Source organism: Acanthochromis polyacanthus, chromosome 1 (assembly GCF_021347895.1).
Source record: "Acanthochromis polyacanthus isolate Apoly-LR-REF ecotype Palm Island chromosome 1, KAUST_Apoly_ChrSc, whole genome shotgun sequence".
NCBI classification, from domain to species: Eukaryota; Metazoa; Chordata; class Actinopteri; family Pomacentridae; genus Acanthochromis; species Acanthochromis polyacanthus.
This window is the reverse complement of record NC_067113.1, coordinates 30,197,020-30,224,359: the sequence shown is the minus strand read 5'-3', so window position 1 is coordinate 30,224,359 and position 27,340 is coordinate 30,197,020. Positions and strand designations below refer to the sequence as shown.

General features: G+C 38.0%; 1 protein-coding gene across 1 annotated transcript in view; it reads right to left on the bottom strand.

Annotated features, from left to right (window-relative positions):
* Nucleotides 1–27,094, bottom strand: part of LOC110945276 (M1-specific T cell receptor beta chain-like) — a 79,401-nt gene extending 52,307 nt beyond the window's left edge. Inside the window, exons 1-2 of the mRNA XM_051949449.1 lie at nucleotides 27,046–27,094; nucleotides 12,252–12,553 (exon numbers count right to left, since the gene is read on the bottom strand). Of these exons, the coding sequence (XP_051805409.1) occupies nucleotides 12,252–12,553; nucleotides 27,046–27,094 (351 nt within the window). The remainder of the gene's footprint in view (nucleotides 1–12,251; nucleotides 12,554–27,045) is intronic.
* Between the last annotated feature and the right edge of the window lie 246 nt (nucleotides 27,095–27,340).

Below are 27,340 nucleotides of genomic sequence, written 5' to 3'. Positions count from 1 at the left end.
TGTCATATTTCAGTCATTAATATCAAGTTATTTTCCACTGTTTGTGACATCTCCTTTAATAAATGCACCAAATGTTTATCTGAAGTCACTTAATTGTAATTCTAACATTAATTCCATGCATTTAGTTCAGTGTCAAACACTGCAGCACTGCTTCAAGCACATTTAAGTTTACAAATAATTGTAAACAAGGAGCCAAATAACTTGGAGGAGGCAATTTGTTGGATTTTTAGCAAAGAGATGTTTGTCAAATGCACTCATACTACTCATCTGAACCTAACAAAGATATGAAATGAACAGAAGCACACAGTTAAATTTTAAATTACATTAATTCATGACAATTATCAAGTATAGTTTCATGATTGTGGCAAATGTTGGTTACTCAGACCGCACAACCTCTATAGAAAATCAAATTACAGTCTTTGATGGACATGCCATTAATGACTGCTGCTGTTTTTTTTCTGTGTTGTCAATCGCAGGTATGAGAGTTTTATTCCTGAAGGGGGCGGAGACAGCATCAACTCAGCTGCATTTAAAGGTAAGACCCTGAAACAAGCTTTGTGACACTGGAGTTACACAGTCATGGTAAAATGAACCGTCTTTGCATTATTTTGAGCTGAAAAAACTGAAAAACTTTATTTGTTTTTTGAAAGAGACACAATACAGGACCTTTACCTAGCATACCTGGTAAGAATGGATCCAAACAATCAGATGTGAATTCATCAAACCAACATGTAACCACAGAGGCAGGTGCTCTGGAGCTTCTCTGATCAAAACCACTGATGATAAAAACATGAGTGTAGAGTTTTTGTCATGTTCAGAGAGGATTTTTGTCACTGTGCTTTGCTGGCTGCACAGTAATAAACTGCTCCCTGTTCAGGTCCAATGACGTTTATCTTCAGAGAGGTATTCTTTTTTGAACTGCCACTCAAATCTCCAATGAAGTTGAAATTATCTTTATACTGCTCTTCCATTGTAGGATTGTTGAAGTTCAAATATCCAATAAGTTTCATGGCTGTTTCTCCAGGTGACCTCTGATACCAAAGCATCAGAAAATAGTCAGTTTTATCATGACTGCAGAAAATCTGCACTTCAACTCCAGGATTTATGACAAAATCAGATGGAGACTGACTGACTTCCACACCCAGACTGACACCTGGACAAAGTAAAAAGGAAAATTTAGATTATGATAGATGATCAAAAAAACAAACAAATCCATATTCAAAGGAATTATTAAGTGATTACCTGTCAGGCAGAGAATTAGAAGGAGGATCATTTTGTCTTTTTCCAACATCGATCAGTCTGTTTAAAGCCTTTAGATAGCAGATAAAACTGTGATAGAGTTGTGAAGATGTCAGTTGCTGGAATCAGATCAAACTAAATGAGAATCATCATGATTGACCTGTTCAGACTGAGGGTTAAAGAGGAAAAGGAGGAGATGAAGAAACATCACATCACAGAATATGCAGCTTTCTGGGAGGAGTTTTCTCTCACTTTACTGTCATGTTTGATGTTTCTGTGACTTTTCGCTCTGAATTCATATTTATTCCAAAACTGAGATTGTAATAAGTAATAGATTTACTGGTAGGCTACACTACAGACAGTGCTGAGAGTAAGACTGAGCTTTGGCTAAATAATATCTATGAATGTATATATTTATTACTTACTCCACCTATTAGCTATTATTTGATGTCACAGTGATTGTTTTTCATAACTGCTGTAATAATTTCCATTCATCTGTATGAAAACAGCTTCATGAAACTCACACAAATGTCATATTTCAGTCAATATCAAGTTATTTTCCACTGTTTGTGACATCTCCTTTAATAAATGCACCAAATGTTTATCTGAAGTCACTTAATTGTAATTCTAACATTAATTCCATGCATTTAGTTCAGTGTCAAACACTGCAGCACTGCTTCAAGCACATTTAAGTTTACAAATAATTGTAAACAAGGAGCCAAATAACTTGGAGGAGGCAATTTGTTGGATTTTTAGCAAAGAGATGTTTGTCAAATGCACTCATACTACTCATCTGAACCTAACAAAGATATGAAATGAACAGAAGCACACAGTTAAATTGTAAATTACATTAATTCATGACAATTATCAAGTATAGTTTCATGATTGTGGCAAATGTTGGTTACTCAGACCGCACAACCTCTATAGAAAATCTAATTACAGTCTTTTTATGGAAATTCCATTCACGACTGCTGTTGTTTTTTCCGCGTTGTCAATCACAGATATGAGAGTTTTATTCCTGAAGGGGGCGGAGACAGCAGCAACTCAGCTACATTTAAAGGTAAGTCCCTGAAACAAGCTTTGTGACACTGGAGTTATACAGTCATGGTAAAATGAACCGTCTTTGCATTATTTTGAGCTGAAAAAACTGAAAAACTTTATTTGTTTTTTGAAAGAGACACAATACAGGACCTTTACATAGCATACCTGGTAAAAATGGATCCAAACAATCAGATGTGAATTCATCAAACCAACACGTAACCACAGAGGCAGGTGCTCTGGAGCTTCTCTGATCAAAACCACTGATGATAAAAACATGAGTGTAGAGTTTTTGTCATGTTCAGTGAGGATTTTTGTCACTGTGCTTTGCTGGCTGCACAGTAATAAACTGCTCCTTGTTCAAGTCCAACAACTTGGATGCTTAGAGATTCGTTCTTTTTCTTATCTCCACCCAAATCCCCAGTGATGTTGAAATTGTCTTTATACTGCTCTTCCATAGTGGGAGTTTTGAAGTACAAATATCCAATAAGTTTCATGGCTGTTTCTCCAGGTGACCTCTGATACCAAAGCATCTGCCTGTAGTCAGTTTTTTCGTGGCTGCAGAAAATCTGCACTTTGTCTCCTGATTTAGTGAAGATATCAGACGGAGACTGACGGACTTCAACACCCAGACTGACACCTGGACAAAGCAAACAAAAGAAAAAAAAATTAGATTATGATAGATTATCAAGAAAAGAAAAACATCCATATTTAAAGGAATTAAGTGTTTACCTGTCAGGCAGAGAATTAGAAGGAGGATCATTTTGTCTTTTTCCAACATTGATCAGTCTGTTTAAAGCCTTTAGATCGCAGATAAAATTGTGATAGAGTTGTGAAGATGTCAGTTGCTGGAATCAGATCAAACTAAATGAGAATCATCATGATTGACCTGTTCAGACTGAGGGTTAAAGAGGAAAAGGAGGAGATGAAGAAACATCACATCACAGAATATGCAGCTTTCTGGGAGGAGTTTGGTTTTTAGTAGCGCCTTCAAAACTCGGTCGACACATACTAAAATACTTTACAATTTGTATGGCAATTATCAATTAAAATTTCATGATTGTGACAAAATTGTTACTCCTCCTACACAGCCTCTATAGAAAATGGTAATTACAGTACATAATCGGCGCATCAGTGTCGCCTGATGAATGTGTTTCCATGTTGTCCGTTACAGACACAGAGTGTTTCCTTCCTGAAGGAGGCGGGGACAGCAGCAGCAGCTCTGCTACATTTAAAGTTACAGACACTAATACAAGCTTTTTGGAGCTGGAATTATGCAGTCATGGCAAAATGTACCATCTTTCCAGTATTATGAGCTGAAAAAGTGAAAGACTTGAAAAGAAGTGCAATACAGGACCTTTACATAGAATACCTGGTAAAAATGATCCAAACAATCAGATGTGAATTCATCAAACCAACATGTAACCACAGAGGCAGGTGCTCTGGAGCTTCTCTGAGCAAAACTGCTGATGATAAAAACATGAGTGTAGAGTTTTTGTCATGTTCAGAGAGGATTTTTGTCACTGTGCTTTGCTGGCTGCACAGTAATAAACTGCTCCTTGTTCAGGTCCAACAACTTGGATCTTCAGAGAGGTGTTCTTTTTTGAACTGCCACTCAAATCTCCAATAAGTTTAAAATTTTCTTTATATTGCTCTTCCATAGTAGGACTGCCGTAGTGCAAATATCCAATAAGTTTCATGGCTGTTTCTCCAGGTGACCTCTGGTACCAAAGCATCAGAAAATAGTCAGTTTTATCGTGACTGCAGAAAATCTGCACTTCAGCTCCAGGATTTATGACAAAATCAGACGGAGCCTGACGGACTTCAACACCCAGACTGACACCTGGACAAAAGAAAAATAAAGTTAAAAAAATATATATTTTGATCGATGATCAAAAAAATAAACATTTCCATATTGAACGGAATTAAGTGTTTACCTGTCAGGCAGAGAATTAGAAGGAGGATCATTTTGTCTTTTTCCAACATCGATCAGTCTGTTTAAAGCCTTTAGATAGCAGATAAAACTGTGATAGAGTTGTGAAGATGTCAGTTGCTGGAATCAGATCAAACTAAATGAGAATCATCATGATTGACCTGTTCAGACTGAGGGTTAAAGAGGAAAAGGAGGAGATGAAGAAACATCACATCACAGAATATGCAGCTTTCTGGGAGGAGTTTTCTCTCACTTTACTGTCATGTTTGATGTTTATGTGACTTTTAGCTCTGAATTCATATTTATTCCAAAACTGAGATTGTAATAAGTAATAGATTTAGTGGTAGACTACACTACAGACAGTGCTGAGAATAAGACTGAGCTTTGGCTAAACAATATCTATGAATGTATGTATTTATTACTTACTCCACCTATTAGCTATTATTTGATGTCACAGTGATTGTTTTTCATAACTGCTATAATAATTTCTATTCATCTGTATGAAAACAGCTTCATGAAACTCACACAAATGTCATATTTCAGTCATTAATATCAAGTTATTTTCCACTGTTTGTGACATCTCCTTTAATAAATGCACCAAATGTTTATCTGAAGTCACTTAATTCTAATTCTAGCATTAATTCCATGCATTTAGTTCAGTGTCAAACACTGCAGCACTGCTTCAAGCACATTTAAGTTTAGAAATAATTGTAAACAAGGAGCCAAATAACTTGGAGGAGGCAATTTGTTGGATTTTTAGCAAAGAGATGTTTGTCAAATGCACTCATACTACTCATCTGAACCTAACAAAGATATGAAATGAACAGAAGCACACAGTTAAATTGTAAATTACATTAATTCATGACAATTATCAAGTATAGTTTCATGATTGTGGCAAATGTTGGTTACTCAGACCGCACAACCTCTATAGAAAATCAAATTACAGTCTTTGATGGACATGCCATGAATGACTGCTGTTGTTTCTTCTTTTTCCTGCGTTGTCAATCACAGATATGAGAGTTTTATTCCTGAAGGGGGCGGAGACAGCAGCAACTCAGCTACATTTAAAGGTAAGACCCTGAAACAAGCTTTGTGACACTGGAGTTATACAGTCATGGTAAAATGAACCGTCTTTGCATTATTTTGAGCTGAAAAAACTGAAAAACTTTATTTGTTTTTTGAAAGAGACACAATACAGGACCTTTACCTAGCATACCTGGTAAGAATGGATCCAAACAATCAGATGTGAATTCATCAAACCAACACGTAACCACAGAGGCAGGTGCTCTGGAGCTTCTCTGATCAAAACCACTGATGATAAAAACATGAGTGTAGAGTTTTTGTCATGTTCAGAGAGGATTTTTGTCACTGTGCTTTGCTGGCTGCACAGTAATAAACTGCTCCCTGTTCAGGTCCAATGACGTTTATCTTCAGAGAGGTATTCTTTTTTGAACTGCCACTCAAATCTCCAATGAGTTTAAAATTATCTTTATACTGCTCTTCCATAGTAGGACTGCCGTAGTTCAAATTTCCGATAAGTTTCATGGCTGTTTCTCCAGGTGACCTCTGGTACCAAAGCATCAGAAAATAGTCGGTTTTCTCGTGGCTGCAGAAAATCTGCACTTCAACTCCAGGATTTATGACAAAATCAGACGGAGACTGACTGACTTCAACACCCAGACTGACACCTGGATGAACAAAAAAGGAAAGCAAATGTTTAGATTTTGATAGATGATCAAAAAATTTTAAAAAATCCTTATTGAAAGGAATTAAGTGATTACCTGTCAGGCAGAGAATTAGGAGGAAGATCATTTTGTCTTTTTCCAACATCGATCAGTCTGTTTAAAGCCTTTAGATAGCAGATAAAACTGTGATAGAGTTGTGAAGATGTCAGTTGCTGGAATCAGATCAAACTAAATGAGAATCATCATGATTGACCTGTTCAGACTGAGGGTTAAAGAGGAAAAGGAGGAGATGAAGAAACATCACATCACAGAATATGCAGCTTTCTGGAGGAGTTTGGTTTTTAGTAGCGCCTTCAAAACTCGGTCGACACATACTAAAATACTTCACTATGATTTTTATGGCAATTATCAATTAAAATTTCATGATTGTGACAAAATTGTTACTCCTCCTACACAGCCTCTATAGAAAATGGTAATTACAGTACATAATCGGCGCATCAGTGTCGCCTGATGAATGTGTTTCCATGCTGTCCGTTACAGACACAGAGTGTTTCCTTCCTGAAGGAGGCGTGGACAGCAGCAGCTCTGCTACATTTAAAGTTACAGACACTAATACAAGCTTTTTGGAGCTGGAATTATGCAGTCATGGCAAAATGTACCATCTTTCCAGTATTATGAGCTGAAAAAGTGAAAGACTTAAATACATTTTTTGAAAAGAAGTGCAATACAGGACCTTTACCGAGCATACCTGGTAAAAATGGATCCAAACAATCAGATGTGAATTCATCAAACCAACATGTAACCACAGAGGCAGGTGCTCTGGAGCTTCTCTGATCAAAACCACTGATGATAAAAACATGAGTGTAGAGTTTTTGTCATGTTCAGAGAGGATTTTTGTCACTGTGCTTGGCTGGCTGCACAGTAATAAACTGCTCCCTGTTCAGGTCCAATGACGTTTATCTTCAGAGAGGTATTCTTTTTTGAACTGCCACTCAAATCTCCAATGAGTTTAAAATTATCTTTATACTGCTCTTCCATAGTGGGACTGCCGGAGTACAAATTTCCGATAAGTTTCATGGCTGTTTCTCCAGGTGACCTCTGGTACCAAAGCATCTGATAAAAGTCAGTTTTATCATGACTGCAGAAAATCTGCACTTCAGCTCCAGGATTTATGACAAAATCAGAGGGCGACTGACTGACTTCAACACCCAGACTGACACCTGGTCAAAGAAAAAAGAAAAAACATTTTTACATTTTGATAGACGATCGAAAAATAAACAAATCCATATTAAAGGAATTATTAAGTGATTACCTGACAGGCAGAGAATTAGGAGGAAGATCATTTTGTCTTTTTCCAACATTGATCAATCTGTTTAAAGCCTTTAGATAGCAGATAAAACTGTGATAGAGTTGTGAAGATGTGAGTTGCTGGAATCAGATCAAACTAAATGAGAATCATCATGATTGACCTGTTCAGACTGAGGGTTAAAGAGGAAAAGGAGGAGATGAAGAAACATCACATCACAGAATATGCAGCTTTCTGGGAGGAGTTTTCTCTCTAACTTTACTGTCATGTTTGATATTTCTGTGACTTTTAGCTCTGAATTCATATTTATGCCAAAACTGAGATTGTAGTAAGTAATAGATTTACTGGTAGACTACACTACAAACAGTGTTGAGAATAAGACTGAGCTCTGGCTAAACAATATCTATGAATGTGTATATATATATTTATTACTTACTCCACCTATTGGCTATTATTTGATGTCACAGTGATTGTTTTTCATAACTGCTATAATAATTTCTATTCATCTGTATGAAAACAGCTTCATGAAACTCACACAAATGTCATATTTCAGTCATTAATATCAAGTTATTTTCCACTGTTTGTGACATCTCCTTTAATAAATGCACCAAATGTTTATCTGAAGTCACTTAATTGTAATTCTAACATTAATTCCATGCATTTAGTTCAGTGTCAAACACTGCAGCACTGCTTCAAGTACATTTAAGTTTACAAATAATTGGAAACAAGGAGCCAAATAACTTGGAGGAGGCAATTTGTTGGATTTTTAGCAAAGAGATGTTTGTCAAATGCACTCATACTACTCATCTGAACCTAACAAAGATATGAAATGAACAGAAGCACACAGTTAAATTTTAAATTACATTAATTCATGACAATTATCAAGTATAGTTTCATGATTGTGGCAAATGTTGGTTACTCAGACCGCACAACCTCTATAGAAAATCAAATTACAGTCTTTGATGGACATGCCATGAATGACTGCTGCTGTTTATTTATTTATTTATTTTTCTGCGTTGTCAATCACAGATACGGGGAGAGTTTTATTCCTGAAGGGGGCGGAGACAGCAGCAACTCAGCTACATTTAAAGGTAAGACCCTGAAACAAGCTTTGTGACACTGGAGTTATACAGTCATGGTAAAATGAACCGTCTTTGCATTATTTTGAGCTGAAAAACAGCATACCTAGTTAAAATGGACTGAAACAATTAGATATGAAAACATCAAACCAAGAGATAACCACAGACACAGGTGCTCTGGAGTTCTCCTGATCAAAACCACTGGTGATAAAAGAAAAAAAAAGAGAGTTTTTGTCATGTTCAGAGAGGATTTTTGTCACTGTGCTTTGCTGGCTGCACAGTAATAAACTGCTCCCTGTTCAGGTCCAACGACTTGGATGTTTAAAGATTCGTTCTTTTTCTTATCTCCACCCAAATCCCCAGTGATATTGAAGAGACTTTTATGTCGCTTCCATAGTGGCATCACTGTAGTGCAAATATCCGATGAGCTTCATGGCTGTTTCTCCAGGTGACCTCTGGTACCAAAGCATCACCCTGTAGTCTGTTTTATCATGGCTGCAGAAAATCTGCACTTTGTCTCCAGTTTTAGTGAAGATGTCGGAGGGAAACTGATGGACCTCCACGCTCAGACAAACACCTGGACAGAGAAAGAAAATAAAATCAGATCACAGACATCAGAATCTGTTTTGTTGTAAACTAAGTTTTCAGATTTGAGGATGTGGTACAATACAGAAAAGAGAATTTTTGAAGAGGAATTTAAAAATAAAGCAAGTGTTGCACGTCAAATATACAGCAAGTGTAGGAAAACCAGGGAATTTTAAGTGATGATTAGATTTACTATGTGTAGAAATGTGCAAATTATTTACCCAAGTGTGCGATTTTACCCAGCATATGGTGTATTTACCTGTAAAGCAGTAGAAAAAGAGAAAATGAATCATGCTAATATCCACAAAAACACAAAACTATGTGCTGCAGAGTTTGAGGGATTAGATTTGCTGCGTTGTGACAGAAAATAATCCGTCTCCTGAGCTGGCTGAGGTTTAAATAGGAAAAGGAAGTGGAGACAGATAATGACATCAGATCCAGAGCAGCTGGCTGGAAGAGGCGTGTTCAGTTCTAATTTAAAACCATTGATTCTGATAAAAGTTGGCTCTGAGTTTTTGTATGAAGGGGAGGAGGTTTGCAGTCAGTGTGCATAGCTGGCTGCACAGTAATACACTGCACTGTGATCCGCCTTTAGGTCGACTATAAACAGAGAGCCGTTCTTTGCCGTTTCTCCGCTCAAATCTCCAGTGATGTTAAAGTTGCTTTGAAAAGGCTTCTCGTGTTCTGCGTTGCCGTAATTCAGGTGTCCAATGCGCTTCAGAGCTCGTTGTCCAGCGGGTTTCTGGTACCACTGCATCAAAGTGTAGTCGGTTTTGTCGTGGCTGCAGACCAGCTGGACTTTGTCGCCAAGTTTTTTAAGAACTTCTGCAGGAGTTTGTTTAACTTCAACACCCAGAGAAACACCTAGAAAGACAGAAAATGAGCAACCTGTGCAGAAACTAGAGAAGAAGTGTGATCCCTGGATGATTAAAGTGATTACCAATGAGCCCAAATAAGAGGAGCAACATGTTGACCTCCCGTCTGAATTAACGTTGAACACTGAGTGGTTCTAAAGCTTCACTGCTGCATTTACGCCCTCCTGTTTAAAGCAACTTCTTAGGGTTGAACTGAGGAGTATTTCTGGAGCTGCTGCACCACCTACTGGAAAGACATGAAAGTCATTTCTCACATCCATTCAGCAAATTAACCTTCTGAACTCTAAGCAGTTTCTGGGCTTTTTTTCCCCACTGTGGGCTCATTTTGTATGACAATATAAAATGCTGTACCTCAGTGGAAAAGGCAAAGTCATGGCTTGAAGTAGAGAGAACTCAGAAAGGTCTTGTTTTTTTTTTGTCTGCCAATCCTCTCAAAAATGACACCAACCACCCATGGCGTCATTACTTAAGCTTCATGCAATTTTTTTCTTCTTTGTGACTGTGACCATCACCTGCCCTCATGGCAAATTAACCCATCATGTTTATTTCAAGCTGTTTCCTACATTATGCCACTGAGGGCTGTGCACACCCAAGTGAAACATAAAACAAACACAGGACAGACAGAAAGGTGAGGCATAGACGGTGTTCTAAGAGAAAAGGTGCATTTTATTTATTTGTGCTCTTTAATTCACACCTTAAAACCATTTACAAATCTAAGACCCTTCACAGACACCAGATACGACAAAGTCCCAACTGGATCAATCATGAAGATGTCAGGAGGCCACAAGAAGGATAGATAGAGCAGAGTGAGATCCACAGACACTAACCCAGCAACCTCCACTGACTCAGCAACCGGAGGAACACACTCTATTGAGTTTTGGTAGGTGCCGGTGTGGTGGGTCTGGCATGCATGAAAACCTCCACCAAAAGGAGGGAGCTGTCCCCTCCAGCCCAAGGAGGTCCACGCCGCCCCCCCCACAGGAGCCACCAAGCGGAGACCCAGCCCAGGAGCCCGGAGCGACCCCCACCGACACAGCCAGAGCCCCAAAGCCCGCGCAGCAGAACGGGCCATAGCAGACCCCCACCGGCCCACAGCCCCACCTCCCCCACGACCCCCCCCAACCCGATTCCCTCCGCCCCCCAGCCCGCAAACCCCCGCTCCCCCCCCCCCACACACACACACCCCTCCCCCACCATGCCGCCCCCCACAACCCACCCCCAACACCCCCCTGCCACCCTCCCCCCGCCAGGCCACCCGCCCTCCCCACCCATCCAGCCACACCAGCCACACCACCCACACCACCCACACCCCCAAATCCGGGAGGCCACCCGCTCGCCGGAAAACAGTGCCAAGGGACCAGGCAACAGCATTGCAAGGGCAAATGAGCCCAGCCCACCCCCCGTATTTATTTGATTCTCTCCTATCTGCTCGGTGTAAACGCTGTCCCTGAGCAGAGTCACTGATGGCTTTAAGGATGCATAAGAGAGCAGAATTTTTAGCTTTTAACATAACCTAGTTCAAGCAAACACTACATTTTTATGCTAATTTTTAAATGATTTTGAGGAAATAACACAAATTTAAGCTCAGATTTGGTTCATTACCAGACACATGATTACTTGAAGGACTGAAGTTTGAATAACAGATGATTTTCTCTGTTTTTACATTTTCTGGCTGATAAATGGTGTAATTGTGTTTTGTTTTTTGCTTCCTAGATAACATGCCTCTCAAACCCACTGGTGGTTTTGAGGTTCAGTGCATTTTTTGGCAAATAGTTTTTGTTCAGCTGCTCGTACTTTTCACATCACTGTGTTGCTGACGGCACAAAAATACACTCCGCTGTCTTCAGGCTGCAAGTCTTTCACCGTTAGAGCCCCGGTCTGTACCGTTTCTCTTCTGGCTGTGTATTTGGTTTGAGACTGTCCAACGTAGTCCGACTGCCCACCATAAACTGTGTAGACGATGAGGCTCATGCTCTCCCCTGGACGCTGCCTGTACCAGTACATCTGGGTGTGACCAGCATCTTTTCTGTGGCTGCAGTTCATCTCTGCTTGCTGGGAAACAAAGCTCCAGCTGATGTCAGGGTGCTGGATCACATCCTGGCAATCAACTATGAGAAGAAAATTCAACATCATTTGTAGTTCTTTAAGAAAATATGACTAATTTGACATCAGTTTCCATCAGAATAATAGCCTGAGTAGGCTGCACATCTCTAACACTTTTCTAAATTCTTTCACCTTGAAGCCACAAAGACAAGACAATACATGTGATGAGTGTTTGAGCCACCATGGTGATATTTTCCAGTGAGATGCAGCCACAGCTTGACACACTGCTGCTATTTATAAAGGGAGGAGGGAGGTTAGAGTCATTCAGGACCTCCCATTCCAGCCCTCCCTGATTCTAAAGATGAGAAAAACCAACGTAGGTTAGAAGCAGGTGCAACCAGCTGTAAGTTGGAATTACAGACCTCAGTGACTGTGAGGTTTTTGTATTGAGGATCAGTGATATGTAGCACTGTGGTAATTAGCAGCACAGAAGTAAACTGCACTGCTGCTCTCACTGAGACTCTTGATTGTTAATGTGGAGTTCTTGTCCTTATTTCCATCTCCTTCTATGGTCACATTCAGTCCATCTTCAGGATATCCAGTGTTTACATTCAGGTATCCCAGGTACTGTAGTTGTCCATTTAATTGCTTGTACCAGAGGATTTTATCATAGTTGTCTATTTTATGTGAACAGTAGATTATGGCTGTTTGTCCTTGTTCTTTATATATGTCAGCTGGAGTTTGGTCGACTTTGTCACTGAGTGAGGAACCTGTGGACAAAGAATAAACAAACAACAATTTACGACCAAGAACAATAAGATTGAATCCCCAAAAGAAGGTTTTGTTCCTTTACCTGAGACCAGTATGATGTTAAAGATTAAGCAGAGGCCAGTGATGATCATGTCGTGTTTCATGACTGAATTTGAAAACATCTCTTGTTCCTGCAGCTATGTTTTTATAACTTTATATGTACTTCTACTGATTATTCACGCCACATTTCTGGGTAAACCCTCCCATCGAGAAAACAGCTTTTTATTTTTCAGGTGGGAGTTTCTCTTCCTGAACTGCTGCTATAAAATACAGACACACTGCCACCCACTGAAAGAAATTAAAATAACAGTTTTAAAAAAAGATAACAGTACAATACTGTAATTTTTTTGTGTGAGTGTGCAGCTCACTGTCTGAAAATTTCAGCACCCTTCATGAAGTTTTAATTGGGGATTTTATTTTGCAGTATAAAAAATATCTGATATTTTCCCCAAACAACTTAAATAATGCTGTTTAAGAATTAGTGTTTATTGCATGATTAGGGTGTTTTAGTAGATAAGTACACCTCCACAGAAAACAAAAAAATGGTTTAAAAAGGCTTGAAAATCTGTTTAATGTAAAGACTTTTTTTTAAAATGTAAACCATTTGAAACCTTTCTAATGTAATGTAGAGTACCAGTAAAAAGTCTGGACACACCTTCTCTTTTTATGTTTTTCTTTTAATCTTCATGACTACTTACACTGTAGATTCTCACTGAAGACATCAAAACTATGAATGAACACAAGTGGAATTATGTAGTAAAAAAAAAGAATGCAGTTAGTTGCATTGCTTTATGGGGTGGCAACAATTTGTAGACACTGCAATAAATAGTACCTGTTTTTAGTGAACATTATTCTTTTTGCCACTCAAATATTTCCATAAAAATGATAATCAGATGTATTGATTAATTCTGACGTCATAATTATTCATTGTTTTTCGTGGCAACATTTAGAGCATTTTTTGCTCCTGTCACATTTTTTTATTCACTGTGTTCGCTCCTTTTTTTTTTTTTTTTTTACTGCAATATCAACATGACTAGAATTAATAAGAACTAAAATCTGTGCTTTAATTTATAATACTAAGAATCCTACAAACAATGAGAAATGTAAAGTTTAGTTGAATTTCTCTAATTATTTCACAAAAATTGTGAAAATCTATATTCAACATTGTTTTTTCAGCAAATGCCCAGAGGTAAAATGGACATTCCACACTTACAGATATTTTTATTTTGCTTCCACACTTGTCTCTTCTGTTCTGTGTAAACACTGCCCACAATTCAGCCAAAAAGTCCCTGAATTTTTGTCATGTGGCTGTTGGTCGCAGATGAACCCCTGCTGGCTCCTCTGCTCCATCGAGGAGAGTAGAATTTATTTTATTTATTTTTTTTTTTTACAGAATCTGGCGAAAGCAAATACTTTGTTTTTGGCCAACTTTCAAATGAGAGATGTAGAATAAAGTGATTTGGGTAAAATGTGATGATTTCAAGATCAACATGAATTCCAAGGACTATCTGAAGGTTGAAATTTTTTTAGATTTTCTCTGTTATTACAGTTTCTGGCTGAGAAATGGTGTAATTTTGACATTTTATTCTTTCTGAGATAACATCATTTGTAATTCTTTTAGAAAATATGACTAATTTGACATCAGTTTCCATCAGCATAATAGCCAACTTAGTAGCCTGCACATCTCTAACACTTTTCTAAATTCTTTCACCTTGGAGCCACAGAGACAAGACAATACAAGTGATGAGTGTTTGAGCCACCATGGTGATATTTTCCAGTGAGATGCAGCCACAGCTTGACACACTGCTGCTATTTATAAAGGGAGGAGGGAGGTTAGAGTCATTCAGGACCTCCCATTCCAGCCCTCCCTGATTATTATCATGAGAAAAACCAACATAGGTTAGAAGCAGGTGCAACCAGCTGTGAGTTGTAACACAGACCTCAGTGACTGTGAGGTTTTTGTATTGAGGATGAGTGATATGTAGCACTGTGGAGACTAGCAGCACAGAAGTAAACTGCACTGCTGCTCTCACTGAGACTGTTGATTGTTAATGTGCAGGTCTTGTCCTTATCTGCATCTCCTTCTACCTTCACATCCTCGACCACTTGACTGTCTTTATATTCAGTAGTTAGATACATGTATCGAACGAGCAGAAGCTGTTTGTTCTTTGGTTGTTTGTACCAAAGGATAACGTCGTAGCTGTCTATACTGTGTGAACAGCGGATTTTTGCTGATTCTCCAGGATTTTTAAACATATCCGTTGGATCTTGGCGCACTTTGTCACTGACGGAAGAAACTGTTGAAAAGAGAACAAAGCATCAGATAGAATACAACACAAACACTGAATACTGCAAATCTAAAAAAAATAGTAAAAACTGTTAAATAATGTAGTATTGCAGCTGAAATAGCAAATCTATAACCCAGTTTTGTTGAACATGTAAATAAAATGCTGATGGTATCACCTGAAACCAGAACAGAGTTAAAAGTAATGCAGAGGAAGAAGACGATCATTTTGTTTATTGTTTGGTTGTGTTGAAGAAAATCAGATAAAATTAAGGTTGTTTAGTTTCATCAGTGAATAAAAGTGTTCCAGTGAGTGTTTCCAGTCTTCTTATTGAGTAAACCCTCCCAGTTATTATGTGGGTGGTGTCTCTGTGTGTCCTCCCATTATGAAAAACTATAAGTACAGAATGATTTCAACTAGTTGATGTAGACCAGAGACTTGAAGATCCAGATAATGATTGAGTGAGGAAGGAGTGCAGGTGCTGGAGGCTGAGAGCTGTTCCATGAGATGAAAGGAGTTTGAGGAGGAGGTTTTTGTATTGAGGATGAGTGATATGTAGCACTGTGGTAACTAGCAGCACAGAAGTAAACTGCACTGCTGCTCTCACTGAGACTGTTGATTGTTAATGTGGAGTTCTTGTCCTTATTTGCATTCCCTTCTATGGTCACATTCAGTCCATCTTCAGGAGTTCCAAAGAGAATGTTCAGGTATCCCAGGAACTGTAGTTGTCCGTTTTCTAGTTGTTTATACCAGAGGATTCTATCATAGTTGTCTATTTTATGTGAACAGTAGATTATGGCTGTTTGTCCTTGTTCTTTATATATATCAGTTGGAGTTTGGTCGACTTTGTCACTGAGTGAGGAACCTGTGGACAAAGAATCAATAAACAACAATTTACGATCAAGAACAATAAGATTGAATCCCCAAAAGAAGGTTTTGTTCCTTTACCTGAGACCAGTATGATGTTAAAGATTAAGCAGAGGCCAGTGATGATCATGTCGTGTTTCATGACTGAATTTGAAAACATCTCTTGTTACTGCAGCTGTTTTCATAACTTTATATGTACTTCTACTGATTATTCACGCCACATTTCTGGGTAAACCCTCCCATCTAGAAAACAACTTTTTTTATTTTTCAGGTGGGAGTTTCTCTTCCTGAACTGCTGCTATAAAATACAGACACACTGCCACCTACTACCAGGATTCAAAATAACAACAGACTTAAAAAAACAAAACAAAAACAGTACAATACTGTAATTTTTGTGGAAGTGTGCAGCTCATTGTCTGAAAATTGCATCACTTTTTATGAAGTTTTAATTGGTGATTATTTTTTGCAATATGAAAAATATTTGATATTTTCTCCAAACGACTTAAATAACGCTGTTTGTTAAGAATTAGTGTTTGTTGGATGATTTAGGGTGTTTTAGTAGATAATTACACCTCCATAGAAAATACAAAAAGTGTTTAAAAAAAGGCCTGAAAAATCTGTTTAATGTGAAGACTTTTTGAGTGCGAACAGTTTGGAACCTTTCTAATGTAACGTAGAGTACCAGTAAAAAGTCTGGACACACCTTCTATTTTCATGTTTTTCTTTATGTTTATGACTATTTACACTGTAGATTCTCACTGAAGACATCAAAACTATAAATGAACACACAGGAAAATATATTGTAAACAAAAAAATGCAGTTAGTTGCATTGCTTTATGGGGTGGCAACAATTTGTAGACACTGCAATAAATAGTACCTGTTTTTAGTGAACATTATTCTTTTTGCCACTCAAATATTTCCATAAAATGATAATCAGATGTATTGATTCATTCTGGCGTCATAATTATTCATTGTTTTTCGTGGCAACATTTAGGGCATTTTTTGCTCCTGTCACATTTTTATTCACTGTGTTCTCTCCTTTTTTTTTTTTTTTACTGCAATATCAACATGACTAGAATTAACAAGAACTAAAAATTGCCTTCTGTGCTGTAATTTATAACACTAAGCATCCTACAAACAATGAAAAATGTAAAGTTTAGTTTAATTTGTGACAAAAATTGGCAAAATATATGTTCAACATGTAAAATATTTTTGCAGCAAGTGCCCAGAGATGACATGGACATTCCACACTTACAGATATTTTTATTTTGCTTCCACACTTGTCTCTTCTGTTCTGTGTAAACACTGCCCACAATTCAGCCAAAAAGTCCCTGAATTTTTGTCCTGTGACTATTAGTTGCAATTGAACCCCTGCTGGCTCCTCTGCTCCATCAATGAGAGTAGATTTTTTTTTTTTTTACAGAATCTGGTGAAAGCAAATACTTTACTTTTTTGGCCAACTTTCAAATGAGAGATGTAGAATAAAGTGATTTGGGTAAAATGTGATGATTTCAAGATCAACATGAATTTCAAAGACTATCAGAAGATTGAAAAATTCATAGATTTTCTCTGTTTTAACAGTTTCTGGCTGAGAAATGGTGTAATTTTGACGTTTTATTCTTTCTGAGATAACATCATTTGTAATTCTTTTAGAAAATATGACTAATTTGACATCGGTTTCCATCAGCATAATAGCCAACTTAGTAGTCTGCACATCTCTAACACTTTTCTAAATTCTTTCAGCTTGGAGCCACAGAGACAAGACGATACATGTGATGAGTATATTTTCCAGTGAGATGCAGCCACAGCTTGACACACTGCTGCTATTTATGAGAGGAGGAGGGAGGTTTGAGTCATTCAGGACCTCCCATTCCAGCCCTCCCTGATTATTATCATGAGAAAAACCAACGTAGGTTAGAAGCAGGTGCAACCAGCTGTGAGTTGTAACACAGACCTCAGTGACTGTGAGGTTTTTGTATTGAGGATGAGCGATATGTAGCACTGTGGAGACTAGCAGCACAGAAGTAAACTGCACTGCTGCTCTCACTGAGACTGTTGATTGTTAATGTGCAGGTCTTGTCCTTATCTGCACTCCCTTCCATCTCCATGTCCACATCCAGTCCTGTCTCTGGATATCCACTGCCTGCTAGCATGTATCCAAGGAACTGTAGCTGTCTGTTCTCTAGTTGTTTGTACCAGAGGATTCGATTGTAGCTGTCTATACTGTGTGAACAGCTGATTTCAGCTGATTGTCCAGGATTTTTGACTATGTTGGGTGGTTTCTGGTGGACTTCGTCACTGAGAGAGGAACCTGTTCAAAAAAGAGAAAATGAACATTCATTAAATATTTGCAAAAAAATCCAGCTGAATTTGGAGTCGAGCTATATTTAAGCACATTTACTTTACAAAAACAGCTTTACCTGAAACCAGAATGGCCTTTAAAATAATAGCTAGTAACAAGATGAGCATTTTCTGATCTCTGAATGTTTGGTTCTAATGACGATTAAATGATGATGTCGTTAAAATTCATCTTTTCCTTCAGTGCATCAGTAGTTCTACTGAAGTGTTACAGTGAGTGTTTCCAGTCTTCTTATTGAGTAAACCCTCCCAGTTATTATGTGGGTGGTGTCTCTGTGTGTCCTCCCATTATGAAAAACTATAAGTACAGCATGATTTCAACTAGTTGATGTAGACCAGAGACTTGAAGATCCAGATAATGATTGAGTGAGGAAGGAGTGCAGGTGCAGGAGGCTGAGAGCTGTTCCATGGAGATGAAAGAAGAAGTTTGATGAGGAGGTTTTTGTATTGAGGATTAGTGATATGTAGCACTGTGGTAACTAGCAGCACAGAAGTAAACTGCACTGCTGCTCTCACTGAGACTGTTGATTGTTAATGTGCAGGTCTGTCCTTTATTTGCATTCCCTCCCATCTCCATGTCCACATCCAGTCCTGTCTCTGGAGTTTTGCTGCCTGTCAGCATGTATCCCAGGAGCTGTAGCTGTCTGTTCTCTAGTTGTTTGTACCAGAGAATTACATTATAGTTGTCTATACTGTGTGAACAGCTGATTTGGGCTGATTCTCCAGGATTTCTGTACATGTTGGATGGTCTCTGGTCGACTTTGTCACTGAGAGAGGAACCTGTTAAAAAAAGATAAAATGCAGTATGAGCATAAACATTTATAAAACAATGCAGGACTAAAATTTTCTTTAAAAATCCATCTGAAATTGGAGATGACCTGCAGTCAAGTACATTTACTGTACAATAAACAGCATTACCTGAAACCACAATGATGTTAAAAGTAACTATTAGGAACAAGATGAGCATTTTCTGATCTCTGAATGTTTGGTTATAATGAAGATTAAATGATAATGTCGTTAAATTTCATAGTTTCCTTCAGTGCATCAGCAGTTCTACTGATGATTTCCAGCCTCCTTTCTGAGTGGATCCTTCTTTCAGCAAACATTTATGAAGTCAGTAGATGGTTTAGTCATAGTTGATGTTCCTCCTCTAAACCTTCTGAACATTTCTACTTCCTGTTCATACCAGTGGTGAAGATATACTGCCACCTAGTGGGAAGAAGGAATCAGGACTGTGTGATATTTTGTTTGTAATTTGCAAAAACACAGGAATTTTCACCAGATTGCTTTCAAACTGTGCCTGGAAAAAATTCATCATTATATTATGATTTGGTGATTTAATACGGGGGTGCATATCTGCATAGAAAATACAGAATTATTTTGAAGAAATCTGGAAATTACCTATTATTGTGACAACACTGTTGGAATGTGAACTGGTTGCAACCTTTCTGATAAGGTGTAACACAGACAAAGACACTCAAGAATGCTTTTTTACTCCTCGATGCAGAGAATAATCAAAACTGTACCCAAAACTCATCACACAGAGTCTGTGGCAGGTGTTAGTTCAGCAGCTGTGCATAGAGAAGCCTCTAGTCTCCACTGAGTTACTGCAGGACAGCAGCTCGGAACAGAGGATTTTAAAAGTGAACATGTCTGTTGATTATGCTCTTTTTAATTATGGGAAGCCAAAATCACAATTGCCATTTTTTTGATAATTGTGCAGTCTCACAGCAAATATGGTGGGTTTTTTTCCAAATAAGTCTTCTTTTTCATTGATTCTTTCCTGTTCCTCGCTCATTTCACTGTCCCCATATGGAGTCTGTATGTCAACAAACTGTGTCTTGTAAATAACGTGAAACATAAAAAAAAAAAATAAAATCTTACGTCAACCAGACTTCTCTTCTAGGTTAGTCTTGATGAATTACAACCATACACGTTTTTCTTTTGTAGCAAGCAGTAAAAGTCCTTGTGGCATGATGTGTTTAAGTTTAATTGCTTTTCTTCACATTGCGAAGTCACTGCTGAGATGATTTATTGTTCAGATCTAGAAGGAATACAGGTGCAGGAGACTGATGGAGATGAAAGAAAAATTCTGCTGAGCAGGTTTTTGTATTGAGGATCAGTGATATGTAGCACTGTGGAGACGAGCAGCACAGAAGTAAACTGCACTGCTGCTCTCACTGAGACTGTTGATTGTTAATGTGCAGGTCTCTCCTTTATCTGCACTTCCTCCCATCTCCATTTCCATATCCAGTCCTTTCTCTGGAAATTTAGTGCCTGCTAGCATGTATCCCAGGAGCTGTAGCTGTCTGTTCTCTAGTTGTTTGTACCAGAGAATTACATTATAGTTGTCAATACTGTGTGAACAGCTGATTTGGGCTGATTCTCCAGGATTTTCGTACATGTTGAGTGGATTCTGGTCGACTTTGTCACTGACAGAAGAACCTGTTGAAAAGAGAACAACAAAACATCAGATAAGATACAACAGGAACATACAGGCTGCTGATCTGAAAGAAACAAATAGTAAAGTGTCAAATAACGTAATGTTGCAGCTGAAGTAGCAAATCTAAAACCTAATCTTGTTGAACTTGTAAATAAAATGCTGATATTACCTGAAACCAGAACAGAGTTAAAAGTAATGCAGAGGAAGAAGACGATCATTCTGTTTATTGTTTGGTTGTGTTTAAGAAAATCGGATGAATTTAAGGTCGTTCAGTTTCATCAGTGAATAAAAGTGTTCCAGTGAGTGTTTCCAGTCTTCTTATTGAGTAAACCCTCCCAGTTATTATGTGGGTGGTGTCTCTGTGTGTCCTCCCATTATGAAAAACTATAAGTACAGCATGATGTCAACTAGTTGATGTAGACCAGAGACTTGAAGATCCAGACAATGATTGAGTGAGGAAGGAGTGCAGGTGCAGGAGGCTGAGAGCTGTTCCATGGAGATGAAAGAAGTTTGATGAGGAGGTTTTTGTATTGAGGATCAGTGATATGTAGCACTGTGGTAACTAGCAGCACAGAAGTAAACTGCACTGCTGCTCTCACTGAGACTTTTGATTGTTAATGTGCAGGTCTCTCCTTTATCTGCACTTCCTCCCATCTCCATGTTCACATCCAGTCCTGTCTCTGGATTTTTACTGCCTGCTAGCATGTATCCCAGGAACTGTAGCTGTCTGTTCTCTAGTTGTTTGTACCAGAGAATTACATTATAGTTGTCTATACTGTGTGAACAGCTGATTTGGGCTGATTCTCCAGGATTTCTGTACATGTTGGGTGGTCTCTGGTCGACTTTGTCACTGAGAGAGGAATCTGTTAAAAAAGAGAAAATGCAGCATGAGCATGAACATTTATAAAACAATGCAGGACTAAAATTTTCTTTAAAAATCCATCTGAAATTGGAGATGACCTGCAGTCAAGTACATTTACTGTACAATAAACAGCATTACCTGAAACCACAATGATGTTAAAGTAACCATTAGGAATAAGATGAGCATTTTGTGATCCCTGAATGTTTGGTTATAATGAAGATTAAATGATAATGTCGTTAAATTTCATAGTTTCCTTCAGTGCATCAGCAGTTCTACTGATGATTTCCAGCCTCCTTTCTGAGTGGATCCTTCTTTCAGCAAACATTTATGAAGTCAGTAGATGGTTTAGTCATAGTTGATGTTCCTCCTCTAAACCTTCTGATCATTTCTACTTCCTGTTCATACCAGTGGTGAAGATATACTGCCACCTAGTGGGGAGAAAGTATTATTTATTTGGAAAGAACTCATCAGTCTAAAATGATTAGGTTGTTTTAGTTGGTGATTACATCTGATGACTTGTGATGACATTATTCAAGTTGAAACCGTTTAGAACTTTTCTTTGTGTAACACTGGAAAAGACATCCAATGTATATTTGCTGCTTTGGATTCTTTCAGATCTGACTTTAGACTCATTATACAGAGCTTTGTGGTGCTGTTTTAAATGGTCAAACAAAGTTGTTGTTTTTTTTTTCATGTAGTGTCAAGAATTGCAAGAAACTGGTGGCAAAGCACCTGTTTTTGCTCAACATCGTTCTTTATATTGCTGTAATACTTCTATAGAACTGACTAAGAATAGTCACGGTTACTTTATTCAGTTTACTGACAACATATTTTTGTTGCATGTTGACATTTGTATGAATCACTGCTTTCAGGTCCATGTTATGCTGCATTCCTGCTGAAATCTTTGTATGAACATAACACCTGTGTTGAAGTTCTCCGAGATAGAAAATACACATAAAATGACGCCCATAACTTCTCATTTGTTGACAGACTGCTTATTAATAGATGTTAAAATTTATTGTTGTTCTCTTAACTGCTCACATGCAGTCTGTGGTAGATGTTGGTTCAGCAGCTGTGCACAGAGAAGCCTCTAGTCCGCACTCAGTTCCTGCAGCACAGCAGCTTAGAGCATTTTAAATGTGAACATCACAGTTAGTTATGTTTAATTATAGGAAGCCTAAATCATAATGGTGATTGCAAATTACGCTGTGAAATTATATAAAGCCTAAACTAATGGCACATCAGCAAACTTGTTGCCATGTTTATAAAGGTAATCAAGCTTTGTGTATCCAAGACCTCTTCAACCAGACAGACCCCTGTTGTGGTTCATCTAAGAAAAAAAGGGAACAGGACAAGTTTCCTTTTTGTATCGCTCAACAAAGACACTTGTGGCATGGTTTGTTTGAGTTAAATTTTATGTACACCAATGGCTTTAAGATCCAGATAATGAATGAGTGAGGAAGGAGTGCAGGTGCAGGAGGCTGAGAGCTGTTCCATGGAGATGAAAGAAGAAGTTTGATGAGGAGGTTTTTGTATTGAGGATCAGTGATATGTAGCACTGTGGTAACTAGCAGCACAGAAGTAAACTGCACTGCTGCTCTCACTGAGACTGTTGATTGTTAATGTGCAGTCCTTGTCCTTATTTGCATCCCCCTCTATGGTCACATCCACTCCTTCTTCAGGATATCCCTTGCTCAAATACATGTATCCCAAGAGTTGTAGTTGTCCATTTCCTAATTGTTTATACCAGAGGATTTGATTGTAGCTGTCTATTTTATGTGAACAGTAGATTATGGCTGTTTGTCCTTGTTCTTTATATATATCAGCTGGAATCTGTTTGACTTTGTCACTGAGTGAGGAACCTGTGGACAAAAAATCAATAAAAACAACAATTTAAAATCAAATATTATGAGGATGAGTCCTTAGCAATCAGCCAAAATGGTTTTAATGCTTTACCTGAGACCAGTATGATGTTAAAGATTAAGCAGAGGCTGGTGATGATCATGTCGTGTTTCATGACTGAATTTAAGAACGTCTGTTGTTGCTGCAGCTATGTTTCTATAACTTTCTACATACTTGCATCACATTTCTAGATGAACCCTCCCATCAATCAAACTGCTTTTTTTTTTCCAAGTGGGAGGTTCCCTTCCTGACCTGCTGCTATACACTACAGACACACTGCCACCTAACGACAGGATTCAGATTAGCAATTAGATGAAACAGAAACAACAGAACAAAGCTGGTCTAACAACAGAATATTGTATTTTATTTTGCAGCTCTGTGTCCAAAAATTGCAGTTCAGCTTTAAAGAGGAACTTTGTTTTTTTCAACCTGGGGTCTGTTTTCATATGTCATTTCATACATGTGAGTGATGGAGAAATGAATTTTCGACATAGCTCCAATATTTAGTCAGGCAGGCAGCTCAGCTAGCAGCTCAGCTAGCGAAAAGTATGGGGCAAGAGCCCCCCCCGCGTCAAAGTCCGCCCTAATGTGCTTTTTTTTCCCCACACTGACCAGCTTGGATAGTCTCAACGAGTGTCCCACAACATACTAAAGATGAGAAGTGAACGAAAACCTCCACATTACCTGGAGATTGCTCTTTGTTGTGGTCTGTATCCAAATCTCAGGACGCTAGAAAGCAAATCTCATTCCGAAATCGCGCGATAGCCAAAACACCGGTTATGGCGGGAGCCATTTCTCCATCACTCACATGTATGAAATGACATATGAAAACAGATCCCAGGTTGAAAAAAACCGAAGCTCCCCTTTAATGGAAGACGCAGTGCAGCCTTTTCAAAGTCATGGGTTTTTTTGTGTTAATTTTGTTCAGATGTTTAAACTGTAAAGTTAAAATGTTATCATCAGCAAACCTAACTGTGGTATCACAGTCAAGCAAATAACATGTAGCTTTTATTCCTCAATATTCTCTGATGATTTACATCTCATAAAATAGCCATGTTGTTCATTCCATAATGTGTTACACTCCTGCTAAAATATTTGCGTTTAAATTAAGCATAATTTCACAGCATATCAACAAACTCTGTTATCATGTTTATAGAGTTAACATAACTCACTACATCCCAGAACCACTGGATTAGACAGACTTCTCTTGTAATTTAGTCATGAAAATTATGATCTGTGAAAGTTTAGTTTTTGTGTTAAGCAGAAAAAAATAGTTGTCATGATGTGTTCAAATTAAACCACTTTAATTCTTATCACAATGTTGTGCCGATCTAGAATGAATGCAGGTGCAGGAGGCTGAGAGCTGCAGTTGAGAGATGAAACAAACTGTTTGATGAGGAGGTTTTTGTATTGAGGATCAGTGATATGTAGCACTGTGGAGACTAGCAGCACAGAAGTAAACTGCACTGCTGCTCTCACTGAGACTGTTGATTGTTAATGTGCAGGTCTGGCCTTTATCTGCACTCCCTCCCATCTCCATTTCCACATCCAGTCCTTTCTCTTTGTTTTCATTAGTTTTATACATGTATCCCAGGTACTGTAGCTGTCTGTTCTCCAGTTGTTTGTACCAGTAGATTCGATCATAGTTGTCTATACTGTGTGAACAGCTGATTTTGGCTGATTGTCCAGGATTTTTGTACATGTCTGGTGGTTCCTGGTGGACTTTGTCACTGAGAGAGGAACCTGTTAAAAAAGATAAAATGCAGCATGAGCATGAACATTCATAAAACACATTAACACAAAATACTTCTTTAAAAGTCCAGATGAAATTAGAGATGAGCTGATATCAAGCACATTTACTGTAAAAAAAAAAAAACAGCATTACCTGAAACCAGAATGATGTTAAAAGTAATACTGAAGAATAAGATGAGCATTTTGTGATCTCTGTGTTTGATTATAATGAAGATTAAATGATAATATAGTTAAAATTCATTGTTTCCTTCAGTGCATCAGCAGTTCTACTGATGATTTCCAGCCTCCTTTCTGAGTGGATCCTCCTTTCAGCAAACATTTATGAAGTCAGTAGATGGTTTAGTCATTGTTGGTGTTCCTCCTCTAAACCTTCTGATCATTTCTACTTCTTGTTCACACCACTGGTGAAGATATACTGCCACCTAGTGTGTAGAACGTGTTATGGCCTTGTGATTTATTTATTTTTTTGGATTTTATCTTTCTAAAATGGTGTAAAACTGACTTTTTTGCTTTTGATTTATTCAGATCTGACTTTGGACTCATCATACAGAGCTTTATGTTGCTGATTTAAATGATCAAAGTAATTAGTTGTGTTGCTAAACGTGGTGGCAGCAGTTGCAAGACAGAGAACCTGTTGTTAGTGAACCACATTTGGGAAATGATCCTTTGTGTAGCTAAAACATTTCTTTCTTCCCAAATGATACCCCTCATAATTTTGGACAATATTAAGATGACCTTTTTTTGCAGCAACATATTTTTTATTACACTTTCACATTTATATAAAACACTGTTTTCAGTTCTATCTTGTGCTCCATTTACTCATTTGTTTTGCTTCACAATATGAGTACAATTAAAATTCTTGTTCACATGAATGTAGGTCATTACCTGGATGCAAAATCTAAACAAAATATCCCTAGAACTCTTGATTGTCCTGTTACATTAGATGCTAGCTCAGCAGCTGTGCACAGAGAAGCTTCTAGTCTCCACTCAGTTACTGCAACACAATTTTGAAAGTGAATATCACAGTTGATCATGTTTATTTGACTATGGGACATCAGTGTTGTTTTAGGGATAGTTATTCTATTAATTACTCAACCTTAGCAGAGATATTGAAACTTTATCTTTGCAAGGAAGTCTTTGTTTTATTGTCTCATGTTCTTTGCTCCTTTTGCTGTGCATGTAGGCGACTATATATCAACAAAGTATGTCTTAAAGTCAGCGTATTCAAGAATTCTTAATCTAAACAGGCTTCACTTGTATATTAGTCAATTAATGAGACCCCAGAAAGTTTGTCTTTGTGTTTAAACTGACAAAAATAGTTGTGGCATGATGTGGTTAGGTTAAGTCACTTGACTTGACTTTGCAATGTCTCCACTGAAATGATGTGTTGTGCAGATCTAGAATGAATGCAGGTGCAGGAGGCTGAGAGCTGCAGTTCAGAGATGAAACAAACTGTTTGATGAGCAGGTTTTTGTATTGAGGATCAGTGATATGTAGCACTGTGGTAACTAGCAGCACAGAAGTAAACTGCACTGCTGCTCACACTGAGACTGTTGATTGTTAAAGTGCAATTCTTTCCTTCAGCTGCATCCCCTCCTATGGTCACATCTTCATCCACTTCTTTCTCTTTGTTTTCGGTAGTTCTGTACATGTTTCCCAGGTACTGTAGCTGTCTGTTCTGTAGTTGTTTGTACCAAAGGATGACGTTGTAGCTGTTAATTCTGTGTAAACAGATAATTTTGGCTGTTTCTCTAGGATTTTTGTACATGTTGGATGGATTCTGGTCGACTTTGTCACTGAGAGAGGAACCTGTTGAAAAGAGAACAACAAAACATCAGATAAAATACAACAGGAACATGAAGGCTGCTGATCTGAAAACCTGAAATGTAATATAATATGTGTTAAAATAATGCAATATAAAGGCCAATGTAACAAATCTACAGATTTAGTTAAAAAATTGAATACTACTGTTGATGACATTACCTGAAACCAGAACAGAGTTCAAAGTAATGCAGAGGAAGAAGACGATCATTCTGTTTGTTTGGTTGTGTTGAAGAAAATCAGATGAAATTAAGGTCGTTTAGTTTCAACAGTGAATAAAAGTGTTCCAGTGAGTGTTTCCAGTCTTCTTATTGAGTAAACCCTCCCAGTTATTATGTGGGTGGTGTCTCTGTGTGTCCTCCCGTTATGAAAAACTATAAGTACAGCATGATTTCAACTAGTTGATGTAGACCAGAGACTTGAAGATCCAGATAATGATTGAGTGAGGAAGGAGTGC